This window comes from Schistocerca serialis, chromosome 1 (assembly GCF_023864345.2).
Source record: "Schistocerca serialis cubense isolate TAMUIC-IGC-003099 chromosome 1, iqSchSeri2.2, whole genome shotgun sequence".
NCBI classification, from domain to species: Eukaryota; Metazoa; Arthropoda; class Insecta; order Orthoptera; family Acrididae; genus Schistocerca; species Schistocerca serialis.
In genome coordinates this window covers 527,524,828-527,543,524 of record NC_064638.1, presented here as the reverse complement: position 1 = coordinate 527,543,524, position 18,697 = coordinate 527,524,828, and the positions used below count along the sequence as shown (strand labels likewise).

The 18,697-nt window shown below is 44.1% G+C and overlaps 1 protein-coding gene across 8 annotated transcripts in view; it reads right to left on the bottom strand.

The window, feature by feature from the left end:
- The window catches only part of LOC126474800 (AF4/FMR2 family member lilli-like), a 488,119-nt gene that overhangs the window by 214,939 nt on the left and 254,483 nt on the right, over window positions 1-18,697 (bottom strand). For 2 of the 8 annotated variants that reach the window (XM_050102315.1, XM_050102322.1), the window contains one exon: window positions 4,043-4,125. The exons of the other annotated variants lie outside the window; for them this stretch is intronic. In XM_050102315.1, coding sequence (XP_049958272.1) covers window positions 4,043-4,063 — 21 coding nt within the window. In that variant the 5' untranslated portion in view covers window positions 4,064-4,125. The remainder of the gene's footprint in view (window positions 1-4,042; window positions 4,126-18,697) is intronic. 8 annotated transcript variants of the gene reach the window in all.

The following is an 18,697-nucleotide window of genomic DNA, read 5'->3' as shown; positions in this document are numbered from 1 at the left end:
AAGGAGCATCAAGAAAAGTTTATGGATTTGTCGGCCTGGAAAAAGCATTCGACAACGTCAAATGGTGCAAGGTGTTCGACATTCTGAGAAAAATAGGAGTAAGCTGTAGGGAAATACGGGTAATATACAACGTATATAAGAGCGAGGAGGGAACAACAGTAAGAGCTGAAGACCAAGAACGAAGTGCTCGGATTAAAAAGGGTGTAAGACAGGAGTGTAGGCTTTCGCCCCTTCTGTTTTATCTATACATCGAAGAAGCAATGATAGAAATACGAGGGTTGGAACTTTAATAGTGGCAACTATTTATTTACAGCTCGTACAAAATAGATACGTGTTTCAAAGTTTTACTGACCTTCAAAGTAGTCACCAGCATTGTGTATAACCCGTTAACAGCGATGCCAGCAGTGCCAGTTGTGTTGACAGTTCGAGCGGCGCCGTCTGTTGCCTCACGAATTTGTAGCAGTTCTGAAGCGAATGCCGAGAAGTGTTTCGTTCAGTTTAGAAATCAGGTTGAACTTACGAGGGCTTAAGTCAGCGTAGTGCAGTAGGTGGTATAGCACTTAGCAGCCCCATCAGTCAAACAAATCAGTAACAGCTTGCACTGTACGTGCTTGAGCATTGTGCTGCAAAATGATGGCCAGGTCCTGCAGAAAGTGTCATCACTTCTGTCTCTATGCTGTCCATTTTTGGAACTCAACCTACGACCAGCTTAGAGACCCACATACAAGTTATGCGACGTCTTAGAATTATGTGGGCGAGGTTAGGAATCATGTGGGCGTGTACCGTGGAAGACTATTTGCTTGGGTCCTATATGTTGCCTCCGCGACTCAGGTGGCCAATGTACAGACAGTTCTTGGAAGAGAACCTGGTAACATTATCGGCTTTGCAGAAACAGAAAGTGCGGCGTTGACCCACACTTCCGGCAATCGACAGATCGGCCGGAGGAACGTTTACATCGGCCTTCAAGATCCGCAGACATTATTCCACTAGACTTCTTTCTGTGGAGCTGTACGGAAACCTAAGTGTATTCTACCCCAGCGGACTCAGAAGAGGAGTCAGTTGCAAGACTACCTGAAGCGAACACACGCACACCGCGCCACACATTTCCCATCGAATACGGGACCCCTCGCTAAGGCGTCACTGGCTCGGCGCTAAAGTTAATAGTGTTCACTTTGAATAATTATTTTCACACTGATTAGAATCATAAAAGACTGAAACATTGTAAATATTGTTTTGTTCTCAGTCACAACGAATGACCTGGATTCAACAGCTGGTTGCATACCTAAATACGTTATTTGTTGTCCTCATAATCGTATCAGTTTACGCGTTAAATTTTTGAACACCCCTTATGTGAGAAACTTCGTCATTCTACGTAAATCAGAATACTTAATTTACCGTATTCCAGGTTCACTTGATGCACGAGTTGCACAATAAAGTATTATTAATAGCAGCTTTTTGGTGATGTACGAATATTTTCCTTGCATCGTCCCCAAGAGGCCGGGTGCGGCCGTTTCATTTGTTAAATCAAGGAAAAACCCTAGGCTGTTCCAGCGGGTCAACCTGAATACTTAGTGCGGTCGTCAGAAGCTATGGGGGCGGACGTATTAACGTCAGTACATTCCTCAGTTCTCCGTCGCACGCAACACGAGAGTCTTTATACACTGAACCTTCCCTGCGCAGGTAGGGTTAGCAGTGCACTACAGCCATGCAACAGATTTGATCACTTGCAGGAACTGCTCAAGGTCGACGTATGCATAAATTTGTTGCTTGTGTAGCTAAAGGATTCTGTTGCGGTGAACTTGTATTCTGCAAATACATATAATGCTTCGTGGAGTGTGTATTATTAGAAAACTAGCGATAATAGGGCTAAGCAGCAAATTTTAGAGAAGCAGCCGACGCCTTACTGTGACTGCTCGTAGTGGGAAAATAAACCAAGATTAATTGACAGAAAATATAACAGACATTCTTCTAAAACAGGCACGTCACGTCGCTTCGTTACAACACATCTCTCACAAAAGTGATAAAATTACGTCTTTCCGAATGCCTGATATAGGGCTTCCTTCGAAAGGAAAAGGACTTGTTCTTGAGTCTTAGGGAATTGTTTTTCGAAGAAACTCCACTGTATTTCCGAATGGATGTATTAGAAAAATGACAAATTGGCTGCTAAATTACGTGTGCGTACAAAGCGGAGCATTCAAGATTGCGCACCTTGAAATCAGTATCAATGAATGGTATGGGGCGAGCTAAATGAAATGCCTCGCTTTTGATCGATAGTTAAGTAAACAGCATAATAGTACACTACTGGCCATTAAAATTGTTACACCACGAAGATGACGTGCTACAGACGCGAAATTTAACCGAAAGGAAGCATATGCTGAGATATGCAAATGATTAGCTTTTCAGAGCATTCACGCAAAGTTGGCGCCGGTGGCGACACCTACAACGTGCTGACATGAGGAAAGTTTCCAACCGATTTCTCATACACAAACAGCAGTTGAGCGTCGTTGCCTGGTGAAACGTTGTTGTGATGCTTCGTGTGAGGAGGAGAAATGCTTACCATCACGTTTCAGACTTTGATAAAGGTCGGATTGCAGCCTATCGCAATTGCGGATTATCGTATCGCAACATTGCTGCTCGCGTTGATCGAGATCCAATGACTGTTAGCAGAATATGGAATCGGTGGGTTCAGGAGGGTAATACGGAACGCCGTGCTGGACCCCAACGGCCTCGTATCACTACTCACTAGCAGTCGAGATGACAGGCATCTTATCCGCATGGCTGTAACGGATCGTGGAGCCACGTCTCGATCCCTGAGTCAACAGATGGAGACGTTTGCAAGACAACAACCATCTGCACCAACAGTTCGACGACGTTTGCAGCAGTATGGACTATCAGCTCGGAGACCATGGCTGCGGTTACACTTGACGCTGCTTCACAGACAGGAGCGCCTGCGATGGTGTACTCAACGACGAACCTGGGTGCACGAATGGCAAAACGTCATTTTTTCAGATGAATCCAGGTTCTGTTTACAGCATCAGGATGGTCGCATCCGTGTTTGGTGACATCGCGGTGAACTCACATTGGCAGTGTGTATTCGTCATCACCACACTGCCGTCACCTCTTGTTCGCATTGACGGCACTTTGAGCAGTGGACGTTACATTTCAGATGTGTTACGACCCGTGGCTCTACCCTTCATTCGATCCCTGCAGAACCCTACATTTCAGCAGGATAATGCACGACCGCATGTTGCAGGTACTGTACGGGCCTTTCTGGATACAGAAAATGTTCGACTGATGCCCTGGCCAGCACATTCTCCAGATCTCTCACAAATTGAAAACGTCTGGTCAATGGTGGCCGAGCAACTGGCTCGTCAGAATACGCCAGTCACTACTCTTGATGAACTGTGGTATCGTATTGAAGCTGTACCTGTACACGCCATCCAAGCTCTGTTTGACTCAATGCCCTGGCGTCTCAAGGCCGTTATTACGGCCAGAGGTGGTTGTTCTGGGTACTGATTTCTCAGGACCTATGCACCCAAATCGCGTGATAATGTCAGTTCTAGTATAATGCATTTGTGCAACGAATACCCGTTTATCATCTGTATTTCTTCTTGGTGTAGCAATTTTAATGGCCAGTAGTGTATAATCATTAGGAACACACATAGAATTGTTTTCAAAAATTTTTGTGCTGTGTCTCTGCAGCAGTATTCTAAGCTGTCTGCGCTTCCTTAAAAGTAATATCCATCACCAACACTAGCAACCTAAAAGCGGTTATTTGTTATTAACCTGTGCGCTTAGTCTATTTCTCTAAGGTTAATTTGAACCCAGTGTTACGTTTGTGACTGCAACGGTTTTCTAAACTACGTTAGTATTTCACACAGGAGCACCCTTATCTATGTAGGCGGACTGACAAGAGCTAGCCGAGTCTACAAGGGTTACGGGGTTATTTACGCTACGACACCCAAGGCAGGGCGCGCTAGCAGGACCCAACCCACAGCCGTGGTTAATTGCGGCCCACACGAAGGACCGGCAGACAACTCACCCACGAGTCGTGGTTCTCCATGGCGCGCGGCTGTGGCGGCTGCGGCCACGGTCTCAACACGAGCCGCCGGCGCCGCCGCGCTCCTGCCACAGACGGAAACAGCCAACAGGTTACACTCGGGCACGCCTCAGCTCACAGCTCGGTTACCACACAATCGTAGTTATCTTCCTCACGTCCGTCGCATTTTCACACATAGAGAATGTAACTCGTTCACGCTCGTACAAGTGAATAAACACGTACATGTAAATGTTATATACAGCGTGATCAAGCTGCCCCTAGCGCTGGGTTTTATGCAGCTCGTAACACCTTAACATCAGTCCTACAGAAATATGAACAGAATCTTTCTGTGGGAAATGTAATTTATATAAATTTTGTACGGGGATACATTTTCACTAGAGGCCATGTTTTTCGAATTATTCAAGAAATACGTACAAAAGTGACCTTCAAACGTGTTTTTCTTGAATAACTTGAAAATTCCAGCGAAAACGTTCTCCAGTACAAAATTTAACGACAATAAACTTCCTACACAAAGATCCTGTTCTTTTCTTCTGTAGGATTAATAATTTGCACACTGCGAGCGAGCGAATACGAAAATCTTGCACGTGGTACTGGAAGACGTTACAGGCTAGATAAAACCATTTGTAGGAGCAGCTTTATCACCCTGTATGTAGCACAAGTTTACATAAGAGATACAGTAATGGCTACAACAGAATGACGTAGTTGCTGGCTGGTATGGATAAAATGTATAATGATGCAGGGTGATCACCCTGTATGTAGCACAAGTTTATATAATAGATACAGTAGTAGCTATAATAGAGTGACGTAGTTGCTGGCTCGTATGGATGAAATATGATGATGCAAGGTGACGTAATCATAGGCAGTCACAGCATACTAGTGACCACGAGAGTATAGGTTGACCTATTTTACGAAAATTACACTTTACAAAAACATTCCACAAATAGCTTAAAGTCCAGCTCCTCTATCTTAACGACGAGGGATAAACCTCTGGACTTCAGGACATGTAATAGCGAGCAATAAAAACCGAAGTAAATTATAAATTATAAAACAAATGCATGAAAGAAAACTTTAAAATCTGTAAGAAGCAAAAATGTAGAAGTGTATTTACAGAACGATCACTAGTGGTTTTTCCGTAAATAAAAGCGAAGTGCTTTTGGTGCAAAACACTCTTAAAATGGGGTACGCTTCAGAGAGAAAACTCAAACATCTCTCGAACGTAACAGCTACTGCAGCAGGTGGCCATGCAAGCAAATTTCTTGAAATTATTTTGATCTGACGAATTCTACAATCGCGACTTCAGCTGTTACATTTAATGCCAGTACAGCAATTTCGACTTCATCAGTGTGTTCGGAAAGGATATCCCACTTCAGCGGCGTATTCACGAGCACAGTTATGCCCAGAAGTTGAGAGACTCGCAAAAAAGTGTTTGTGAGTAATGGCTAAATCAGTAATGACGTTCAGTAAAGGAAGTAACCAGAAACGAATATATTGTAACTGGTGCTAGTCTGGACAAGACTGAATACACACGGTACGACACTGAGTCGTTACTTTTTTTTATTTCAATTTATTGGCTTTCCGGGCTTGCCCACTCAGGCGTTTCAGTAATGGAAAGGCGATGCGATAGCGTATAGGAGACTATTTTCTAGTCAGTTACGGCAATACGAACGTAAGGAAAACACAACACACAGTCCTCTAGCGGAGAAAATCTCCGACCCGGCCGGGAATCTAACCCGGGCCACGCCAGTTTGCGATGTAGCGCGCTGACCTCCCAGCTACCAAGGTGGACTAATCGATCCTTCCATAACCCTACGGCCGGCACGACACAGCTCCCTGTTGTTGAGTAAACATGGTGTAACGGGGCGGAACCTGTCATATCTAGCACTTCCACCGCTTGTTTTCGCGAAAAGGATGACTAATAACGATAACAGGAGTCATATCATTAAGGTCCTTTTTTCCAGTGGTTCTCGAATTCCAGTAGAAAACTACACATCTACGTTTTAAAAAATCCATAAATTCCTCACTACATCGGTACATAGCATTGTGAGCATTATTCATAAAACAAAATACGCTTACCTTACTATCACGTTTCGAAACACTCGATGTTTTCAGCTGCCGTGAAAAATATTACCGAGTAACGAAGAGGACGAGAACGGGCTATTTGGAAAGCAACGAGAGTAAAGTGAGCGAGGGTTTTGTAGACTGGCAATTAAAGCGCGCGGCAATTACAGTGGTAGCGAGCAGCGCAACAGCGAGATGGCCTGATGAGAGGAAAGTGGGAAGAGCACACGCCTGCCTGGTGCCACCTGTTACCACCACAGCCTTGTCGCTTGTCTGCATCTCAAGAGCGAGGAGACCGAAAGTCACCGATGAAGATGATCTCTCTTCAATTTTGTCATCTTCCAGTGCGAGCGGCAGAACTCCAGAGCAGCCGTGGTTGCATCTGTCTTGAGTCCGCCCTCACAGATTTGTCATCGAGGTTTACTCCTATATACACACTATGTGATCAAACGTATCCAGTCAAATGGCCGAAAATGACTTACAAGTTCGTAGCGCCCTCCATCGGTAATGCTGGAATTCAGTATGGCGTTGGCCCACCCTTAGCCCTGATAAGTTTTCACTCTCACAGGCATACGTTCAGTCAGGTGCTGGAAGGTTTCTTGAGGAATAGCAGCCCATTCTTCACGGAGTGTTGCACTGAGGAGAGGTATCGATATCGGTCGGTGAGGCCTGGCACGAAGTCGGCGTTCCAAAACATCCCGAAGGTGTTCTGTAGGATTCAGGTCAGGACTCTGTGCAGGCCAGTCCGTTACAGTGATGTTACTGTTGTGTAACCTCTCCGCCATAAGCCGTGCATTATGAGCAGGTGCTCGATCGTGTTGAAAGATGCAGTCGCCATCCACGAATTGCTCTTCAACAGTGGGAAGCAAGAAGGTGCTTAAAACATCATTGTAGGTCTGTGCTGTAATAGTGCCATGCAAAACAACAAAGGGTGGAAGCTCCCTTCATGAAAAACCCGATCACACCATAATACCACCGCCTCCAAATTGTACTGTTGGCACTACACATGCTGCCAGATGACGTTCACCGGGCATTCGCCATACCCACACCCTGCCATCGGTTCGCCAAATTGTGTACCGCGATTCGTCACTCCACACAACGTTTTTTTCACTGTTCAATCGTCCAATGTTTACGCTCCGTACACCAAGCGAGGCGTCGTTTGGCATTTACTGGCGTGATGTGTGGCTTATGAGCAACGGCTCGACCATGAAATCCAAGTTTTCTCACCTCCCACCCAACTGTCATAGTATTTGCAGTGGATCCTGATACAGTTTGGAATTCCTGTGTGATGGTCTGGATCGATGTCTGCCACTTACACATTACGATTCTTTCCAACAGTCGGCGGTCTCTGTCAATCAACAGACTGGGTCGGCCTGTACGCTTTTGTGCTGTGCGTGTCCCTTCACGTTTCCACTTCACTATCACATCGGAAACAGTGGACCTAGCGATGTTTAGGAGTGCGCAAATCTCGCCCACAGACGTATGACGCAAGTGACACCTGATCGCCTGACCACGTTCGAGGTCCGTGAGTTCTGCGGAGCGCCCCATTCTGGTCGCTCACGATATCTAATGACTACTGAGATCGCTGATGTGGAGTACCTGGGAGTTGGTGGCAGCACAATGCACCTAATATGAAATACGTATGTTTTTTGGGGTGTCCGGATACTTTTGATCACATAGTGTAGGTTGGTTTCAGTTCGCCTGTAGAGAATCTCCTACGGCTCTAGGTAGATCTAAGAGTAAGACACGCGTGGCCTATTTCTTCTCATTTTGAACAGTGAGTGAAGAACCAATAAGACTTGAACGGTCTAACACAGTATAAAGTAACCTCCCCCTTTTTAAAATATTGATCTACGTGTATATCATAGCTACATGCTACTTCAAATTTGTTATCAGGAGCTAATAAGATGAAAAGTAAAAGTACAACTGCGGCGATGGAGTGTAGTCGAATTATTTCAGTTGATAGCGTGGGGAATTGGATTAGAAAATGAGACGCTAAAAGTGATACACGAGCTTTTTCTATTTAGGCAGCAAGATAACTGACGACGGCGGAAGTAAAGAGAATATGAAATGTAGACTTGCAAGAACAAGAAAAGTATTCATGAGTAAGAGAAATGTAGTAACTGCTAACAGAAATTTACATGTTAGAAAACACTTTTAAAATTTTTTTAATGTATTCTTATACAGAAATGAAATATGGTCAAAAAACGATACAGCTATTACAATAACAGAAAATATTTTTAAACTTCCCATAGCTGATGGAGCTACAATTGCCTGAAACTGCAATTAAATTCTCTTAATTTTATTATACAATAGTCGATTTCAAGAGTCTAGCCTCATAGTCAGATGTACCTGATAAGTATAATGGAATTGATGCGCAGTATATTCATCTCAGGACCATCTCTTAGAGACATCAGTTGCCCAGTAACGCGCATTATCGAATCAGTTACTCGCAGCTGCACTGGGAGCCGCTGGTTCGACACTGCACATTACTGAAGGACGTGATTCTATGTTCTGAGACATAGTCCTAAAATGAATAAGACGCATATCGGTTCATTACATATGGAAAGGTCGGTTGGTATCGGACGGCGGATTATATCGGACAAGAGCTGTTTCTGAACTTTTCTGTTGCTCCACTGCCGTGTGAACTATGGAGGGACAACACCTCTAACGTGATTTTGAATCGAAATAACTGTGCATTTTAGGGTGTACCTAGTGAGTTTTTAGGTGTACAATTTAACTTTGGATTCTTGTGCTGTGTTTGCAAGTAAGTAATAATGCAGAGTGAAAATCTCATTCTGGAAGTAAGTAATATATTGCATTTTTTATTGTTAGCTGTGACAATATGTACCCGAACTAAGGACACTGGGGATTGTAAAGTGGCACAGCAGCACGTTAGGGTTGTGTCGGACAAGAAAGTAGCATGAACGAAAGCGTAGAAAACCTCGGGCTTCTTGAAATGACAATCAGGGAAGCGAGGGAGAAATGTTGAGTTCCAAGAAGTACATTAAGTGGTAGACTTAAAGCTTTACGGAAAAACGACGACGCAGCCGTGAAACCTGTTTTAGGAGATAATACATTCTTCTCGAGAATATTCAGTAATGAACAGGAAACAGTACAGAACGACCATGTTAAAAAGCCGAATTCTTAAATGTAGTGTACAAATATGCAGAGCAACTGAATATAAAGCATCTGTGCAATAAGACAAAAAAGAGAGCGGGAAAAGATATTTATAATAACTTTATGAAGACTTGAGACCGATGGGAGCAAATTCAAGGCTTTGCAGCGAGCAGCAGGTTTCAGTAATTCTTTGACAGACAAGGTGAATTTACGAAAAAGTTGAAGTTTATAAACATTTAAGATCCAATAAAAGTTTTGTGTAAGAAAAATTACTTTTTAAGCATTAAAATTTCGTGCCCGATACGACTTCAAAATATTCAAACGATCGAAATGCGAAGAGTGGAAAAATATAACAAAAGTCAACGATCGTATACACTTAACACACTGAGTTATTAATTCTATTAAGTAACATTTAATAATATAATTTAGTACGAAGAATTTTTGAATACAGCCTTCAGAAAAAAGTCTAATTTCGAAAAAGCTTACGTATCCGATCCTATCTGATCTTTTCCTGTGTATCCGATACATCTGATGATGAGGCAAGAAGCTTCAAAATCGACCATCGTGAAATAAAATGAAGAGTATTTAATTGCAATCTGAGGCAATCTCTTTTCTCACTCAAATGATGTAAGTTTTTTAACTGTCGTGTTGCACAATAATGCTCAAAATTAGGTGAGTGGACAGATTAATTAATGAAGAATCACGGAATCGAAATGGGGAGGAATGAGCTAGATGGCACAAATTGGCTAAAGGAGGGATACGTTCACAGGACAGATACTTATGCACAAAGCAATAATTCGGTAATGGAGGAAGGATGTGTGAGGAGCGGGCGTACGTAAGCGGAGAAAATAGTTTCAAATCGATGCAGTAATATGCAGATACGAAAAAAAAAGCTTACACAAGATTTGGCTCGCGTGGATACTGCATCAAACCAGTCTTGGGACTGATGCCGACGGCAAGTGGACTGGTATTGAGAAGCTTCTCTGGCTAATGAGAGGGGAGAGAAGGCGGTCCTCGGGCGGTGAGCCCGCCCCGGTAGCGCGCGGGTGAAACGGCTGAGTGGCGGCGCGGCGCGGCGTGTCGCTAGCGCCGGGCCTCCTCCGCCACTTTCGCCGCTAACCTGTTGCGTGGGCCGCGCCGCCCGACGGCTCCCAGCCTCCGCCGGTCACACCAGTCACGTCAGATCCACGCTCTGTCTCCACTCATCTGCTTGTTACCTCATGTCGTGCCCCGTACCGCTGTAACCGGAATCGGTATTCGGCAACGTCATTTCCATTTTCTGCTGTAGATCGACGGTGGTAACTATCTTCCCAAGTACAAATGTCAGAAACGTCCGAGATAATTCCTCTTCCGTCCCATGGAAAATACGGCATATCGCTATAAAAATCATAAACATTATGTTAAGCTTATCCATTATGAATGTTCTTGAACCCATGACTGCATATTAAATGTAAGTACAAAAAACTGCAGACAGTAACTTTTTGAAATATTTGTTTGTTTCCACCTTCTCACTGACCAGCCTGAACTGTAAAACAATTTTTTTTCCTAAGGAAATGCAATCCAAAAACAAAGGAAGTAGGTTACAGTACACTTGTTCGCCCACTGCTTGAATATTGCTCACCAATGTGGGATCCGTACCAGATGGGCTTGATAGAGGAGATAGAGAAGATCCAACGGAGAGCAGCGCGCTTCGCTACAGGATCATTTAGTAATCGCGAAAGCGTTACGGAGATGATAGATAAACTCCAGTGGAAGAGTCTGCAGGAGAGACGCTCAGTAGCTCGGTACGGGCTTTTGTTGAAGTTTCGAGAACATACCTTCACCGAGGAGTCAATCAGTATATTGCTCCCTCCTACGTATATCTCGCGAAGAGACCGTGAGGATAAAATCAGAGAGATTAGAGCCCACACAGAGGCATACCGACAATCTTTCTTTCCACGAACAATACGAGACTGGAATAGAAGGGAGAATCGATAGAGGTACTCAAAGTACCCTCCTTCACACACCGTCTGGTGGCTTGCGGAGTATGGATGTAGATGTAGGTCTACTGCACTGGGATGAACTAATCGACCAATCTCCTTCGCCCCCCCCCCCACTCAATCTTCGTAATTCTTAATTACAGTTATGTCTCTGTTGGCAGTCAGTAAGCTGCCAGTGAATAATTCTTGTGTTGTGTAGCTAAACAGCTAAGCTTTCTATTGTTAAGTGTATTTCTAAAGAAACGAGCAAGCTCCGTCCGAACAGGCCTTGAAGGTCGAACGGTACTGGCCGAATTCCATGTCATCCTCAGCCCACAGGCGCCACTACATGCCGATATGGAGGGTCATGTGGTCAGCACATCACTCTCCCGGCCGTTGTCAATTTTCGTGACCGGAGCCGCTATTGCTCAATCAAGTAGCGCCTCAATTGGCCTCAGAAGGGCTGAGTGCACACCGCTTGCCAACAGCGCCCGGCAACACGGACGGTCACTCATTCAGGTTCAAAAATGTGTGTGAAGTCTTATGGGACTTAACTGCCAAGGTAATCAGTCTCTAAGCTTACACACTACTTAACCTAAATTATCCTAAGGACAAACACGCACACCCATGCCCGAGGGAGGACTCGAACCTCCGCCAGGAGCAGCCGCACAGTCCACGACGGCAGCGCCCAAGACCGCTCGGCTAATCCCGCGCGGCCTCATTCAAGTGCCAGCAAATCCCGGCAGCGCATAACTTCGGTGATCTGACGGAAACCTGTGTTACCACAGCAGCAAGGCCCTCGACATTTCTTAAAAAAAGTCATGACGTCATGATAAAAAAAGTTCTGGCCATTAAATTTAAAGCTCATGTAAGAATATTATCACGATAGCTGCAATAAACTGCATCAGCGTTTACGTTATATATTAAGGGCGTTTCACAATTCCTATTACAGGTTGCAGGGGGAGCTTAGTAGATAAAATTTTGATACGGAACTCGTGTCCCGAAATGTGCAATTGAAATGTGAAATAAGTTTGAAAATCGGGCCACTCTCAAATCTCCCTCACAGAAACAGGACAAGTAATTAAAAACTGAATGACACAGTTTCTCTACAATATGAATAGACAGCCCCAGGATAAGGGACCGTCAATGCTGGCAGCACCTCATGTTAACATCAGCTTAAGTAAATGCATTTACCAATGTAACGATAGTATTGTATGCACAAAAAGCAAAAAATTATTTCTGAGGGAAATATTTTTATATGTTTGACTAAAGGTCATAGTAATATGTACCAATTGTACAGAACATACTGGATACTAGAGAATTTATCGCGACAGTTATTGTTCATGTTTGTACTGAAAAGTAATTAATATGTAGCCAATAGGTAATTCACAAGGAAGTTGTCATGTGGGTGAGAACTACACTGCCAAGCATACTGTCGCAGTACCCATTCGATACAACTCGCCATATAATTATCACTCAAGGCGATACATTAAAGATTTTTTATCTACATTCTTGTCGCAGAGGCAATACCTGGCATCACGTTACGGAAATGAAGATGTATATTGCTTTGAGGGAATAAACAAATATTTCAAGAAGTGACTGGCCTCGGTTTTCTGTACCTAAATACGGTCTTTATGACAACTCTTGCTTACACGGTAGGGTCAACTACAGTTTTCTTTTTATGCATATGGATCACTGGTACTAAAAACACTTTTTCATTGTTTCGTCAACTCCGACACGCCGACCCCTCCCACATAGACACAGGATAAGCAAATAAAAACAGAAGGTGGCCGAGCGGTTCTAGGCGCTACAGTCCGGAGCCGCGTGACCGCTACAGTCGCAGGTTCGAATCCTGCCTCGGGCATGGATGTGTGTGATGTCGTTAGGTTGGTTAGGTTTAAGTAGTTCTAAGTCTAGGGGACTGATGACCTCAGATGTTAAGTCCCATAGTGCTCAGAGTCATTTGAGCCAAAAACAGAAGGGCACATTCTCCCTACAACACGGACTGAAGACGCCACGGCGCGGTACCGTCAATATTTGCGACCCATCTCGCAAAACAGAAGGAAGGTTGAGGTTTAACTCCCAGTCGAAGACGAGGTCATTAGCGGCGGGGCACGAGCTCCAACTCGGGGAGGAAATCGGCTCTACCCTTTCGAAGGAATCATCTCGGTGTTCACCTTAATCGATTTGGAGAAATCACGAAAAACATAAATCTGGATGACCAGACGGAATTTGAATCGCCACCCTCGCTGGGTCAAACAGGAAACACGAGCTCAAATATGTGCTACCTACGGCTCAACAACTTCTCGAACAGCGAAACGTGCGTGGAAGAAAAGCCTGCTGGACCGTACCAGCAGACCATAAACTGTTCTATCACAGGTACACACTGAAGTGACAAAAGTCATGGGACTGCGACATGTACATACACAGACGGCGATAGTACCGCGCACATAAGGCATAAAAGGGTAGTGCGTTGGAGGAGCTGCATTTGTACTCTGGTGGTTCATGTGGAAAGGTCTCCCATGTGGTTATCGGCGCACGACGGCAATTAGTAGACTTTGAATACGGAAAAGTAGTTGGAGCCAGACCCATAGGTCATTCCACTTCGGAAAACGTTTGGCAATTCGGTATTCCGAGTTCGACAGTATCAAGAATTTGCCTAGAATACCAAATATGAAGCATTAGCTCTCACCATGGACAACGCAGTGGTCGAATGAGAACAGCGGCTTTTGCGTAGAGTTGCCAGTGTTAACAGACAAGCAACACTGCGTGAAATAACCGCAGAAATCAATGTGGGACGAACGACGAAAATTTCCGTTAGAACAGTGCGGCGAAATCTTGCGTCAGTGGGGTATGGAAGCAGACGACAGAAGCGAGAACCTTTGCGACATCGTCTACAGCGCCTTCCCTGGGCTTGTGACCGTATCGGGTGGACACTGGACGACTGGAAAACGGTGGTCTGCTCAGATGAGACCAGATTCCAGTTGGTGAGGGCTAATGGTAAGGTTCGAGTGTTGCGCAGACCCGACGATGCCATGGACCTACGTTGTCAACATGGAACTGTGCAAGCTGGTGATGGTCCCATAATGGTGCGGGCTGTGTTTACATGGAATGGTCTGGGTCCTCTGGTCCAACGGATCATTGACTGGAAATAGATATGTTCGGCTACTTGGAGACCATTTGCAGCCATTCATGGGCTTAATGTTCCCAACCAATGGCGGCATTTTCATAGATAACAATGTGCCATGTCACCGAGCCACAATTGTCCGCGATTGGCTTGAAGAATATTCTGGAGAGTTCTAGCGACTGATTTGGCCACCCATCGAACATTTATGGGACATAATCGAGAGATGAGCTCGTGCACAAAATCCTTCAGCGGCAACACTTTCGCAATTATGGAAGGCTAGAAAGGTAGCATGGTTCAATATTTCTGTTGAGGTCTTCCATCGACTTGTTGAGTCGGTCTCGCGTCGAGTTGCCGCGCTACGCCGGGCAAAATGAGGTCCGAGACGATATTAGGAGGTATTCCATGACTTTTGTATCTCAGTGTGTGCAGTGTATTCTTAAAAAAATAATCCTAAAAAGGATTTAGCGACGTCTTTGTCCGTGATTCCCGTAAAAAAATATTTGCAAGTAGCGAATAAACCTTCATTTATGAAGTGCATCTATCACAATTGCGTAGCAAGGCTCGCCACTTTCTTGGCAATAATCATCTCTACTCAGCAGCCTTTACTGTTTTACAGATGCATCCCGTTTCTGATTTCAGTAAGCAGTAGGTAATTTATATCCGGTACGAGCAATAATCCATTTCCTTATGAGACACTGTTCTTCTCATTTATTCAAATTTGCCAACAGCAAAGACGAGTGTATTTAACAATTTAGTTAATATTGCATGAAAAGTGTATTAAGAGAGGCTGGTAATTTTACGGCCGTTACCAATACATACGGGGCTACACAGACCACAGACCGCGTATAGAGAGTGTCTCAAAATGTATGCCGTAACTTCCGTTTCCTATAGCATCCACACTACGTAAGATATTTACACAATGTTTGGCTTTTGTTACAGACAAACTCACAAAGTGTTTTTGAAGTCAGTGATGCACAATGAAAATGGTTCAAGACAAGGCTCAGTGCGTAAAATGTTTTTTTTGGACCAAATCGGACTCGGAGTTTCAAACGAACTTCCAAAGACGTATAGGAAGCACCCACCCTTACGGACGTCGATACGCCGGTGGTACACGAACTTTACGCAGGCAGGAAGCGTTGATGTGAAGCATCACGCTGGATGAACTGGAACAAGTGAAGCCGACACAGAACGTATACGGTTAGCTTTTCAACATTCACCGCAGAACTCAGTTCGGAGAGGGCTGGAAACACCTAGGGCGACCTTGAAATGGGTCCTTCGGAAACGTTTGCGGATGTGATCGTACCGCTTGCAACTGTTGCACGCACTGAAACGAGACGACAAGCCACAGCGCATGCAGTTCTCTGTGGACGTTCTCGAAACAACCTAGTATCTTCTGACGAAGCAACATTCCACGTGTATGGTAAGATAAACAAACACACTTCGCATCCGAGACACAACCAATCCGCGTACTGTGACGGAAGAAGTAGGTGACAGCCCGAAAGCGAATGTGTGATAATATTTGTGGGACCATCTTTTTCTCAGATAAAACAGTTAATTCTAACTATTACCTTGATATGCTGGAGCTGATTGCGTCTCAACTGGCTGACCGCCAAGACGGAGTCGTTTTCAAACCAGAAGGCGCGCTGCCACGTTAGGCTCAGACAATGCGAGATGTTCCAGACCAGGAGTTCCCAGATCGCTGGACTGGCAGGGTAGTCCCATCCCCTGGCCTCCTACGTCGACTGATACAACACCGATGAACTTCTTTCTAAGGGCGTATGTCAAGGACAGAGTATACCACACGTCCGTCAATCACATCAAAGATTTAAAGAACCGAATCGTTGCTACCACTGCCACAGCTGATGCGGATATGTTGCGCCGAATGTGGATAGGGCTTGAACAAAGCACGGATGTTATGCCTGCCGCAAAAAGGTGCACTTGGAGAAATTGACTGAATGGCATAAAAACTTGGCGAGATAGTGTAATTATCACATAAATCAAACATGGTGTGAATATCATAATTAGTTTGGATGCTTTAGCACATTACAGTTGTACTGTACCTTTTCAGACAACCTGTATTATGATCAGAGCAGTCACCTCCAGGTGCTTCGGTAGGAAAATTACTGGATTGGCGGACATCGGTAACTCAACGGAGGAATAGCGAATATTTTTGTAGATGTTTTCAATTTGAGAATGGAGATACGCTTATATAGTCGAAATAAAACTTTGTGACGCAGCAGCACTGAAAACAGCTCAAAATATCTGCACCCTAATATGGTGCCGCGTGATAATTGACGAACTTTGAGCTCCAACAGATCTTACGGAATGTAGCTGCATTTTCAAACTGAGAAACTTATTTGCGTCTCACTATCACAATGTTAATACAGTCTTACTACAAAGTGACGTTAAAAAACAGAAACATGCCGAAGATGAAAGTATGGCTGTAAATCTTCCAGCATCAAACAATGACAGAACCTAACATATATTTCATTGCATCCTCTGCTATTACAAGAGGCTATTGTGTAGAAATGCAGTAAACAGAGAAAAGTAAGAATGTCAGTATGTTGACCAAGACTAAATGTACGGATTAAACGTGCAAGATACCTGGAGGACAGATTTTAAAGGTCAATAACTGTTGTGTCAAACAAATACTTCAACCTAGGAAAACCAGGCTCAACATTTGGGAATAATACTCAGTGACACGGAATAAATCTGTGTATGTTGGCATTGATGTGCCAGCGTTAATAAAAAAAAAAGTACTGAGGCGTTTTATCTTTCTATTGAAGTAAAGTGCCAACAACAAATGAGGAGTACCAATTAACATAACTTGCGATAAGGGACGGATCTAGGAAGTTTTTAAAGGGTGGGCAAGAAATCAACGAGAAAATTAACGAACAACATTCTTAAAATTAACATAAGAATATCACAAATAACGTCATTTACACAAGCAGATTGTCATGTCATGCCACGTGGCATCATTCGGAAGCAGTATGACATGGCATTTCCCGGCCTTCGCTGGCTTTCCAGACCTAGGAACTTCTCAGCTGCCATCACGAGGCTTCGTGGAGCCAGTTCCAGTCCTTCCTTCAAGGAAAAATCTCAGACAGTACCGGGAATCGAGTATGGCCCTTCCACATGGCAGTCACACTCGCCGACCACTCTGCTAGTTGAGGGATCTACGGAACAAAAAGTACATCCAGTCTTATTTAACGTAAATCATTCTTGCAAATTTCAATATTCGACTGAAACTGGAATAAATCCTAATTTATGGTACAACTGAAAGTGACATTTATCACGCCCTTTATTTATAGATGTAGACTGTCAGTCCCTGCCCACTCTGCCTTTCTTAAACACAAAGTCGTTCTCCTTTTCCTCGCTTGAAAAATTGTATGTTTGAGAACTAAAGTGAAAAATGACGAATGTTTTACTACTTCAAATAGATCTGGTAGTGGACACTAGCGAATCTTAGACATTTATGGGGGGACGCTGATGAAATTGACCAAAAATGTCAATTTTCGATTTATTTTTTATTTGTTAGTACAGCTCATGGACAATAAGTTCCCAAAGTTTCAATGTTGAAATCGCATCCGAAGTGCCTGAAAATTAATTAAAAGTGTGACGCGGCCTCCCTGCCACGCCAAGCTCAGAGGGTTAACAATCCCTACATTCACAAGGAGAGGCTTCCAAATTGTATCAAGCCCACTTACAGGTTTCTGGCCGATCCTGCACTTCTCAAAAAGTGTGTTCATGGCAGAATCCAAAATCCAGATGAGTCTCTAAATTCACTCATATGGAAACGATGCCCTAAAATCGTATTTGCATCTGTTACAGTTGTCATAATTGCAACTAATGATGCAGTTATTGTATTGGCTCTGAGCACTATGGGACTTAACATCTGTGGTCATCAGTTCCCTAGAACTTAGAACTACTTAAACCTAACTAACCTAAGGACATCACACACATCCATGCCCGAGGCAGGATTCGAACCTGCGACCGCAGCAGTCCCGCGGTTCCGGACTGAGCGCCTAGAACCGCTAGACCACCGCGGCTGGCTGCAGTTATTGTATTTAATGATGGGAACGTGGGGAGGATGAAGGTATTAGAAAGAATAGGCTTCAAGATAGGAAATTTTACTCAAGACATCCTGAGAAAAATAGATTTATAGCGCGTCTCTGCAGCTGAAAGGTCAGCTGAAGACCTAGTAAAGGAAAGAAGACAGACAGCAAGAAACCAGAAGAAAAGCCCTGAAGGGAAAGACGACCCAGAGTACAAATATGGTGCCTTCTGAAGAAGTGACATACGGAAAAAAGTTAGGTTGAACTTCAAATTGCTTTTCCTGAAAAGTTTCTTTTTTTGAAGTTTATGTACCTTTTC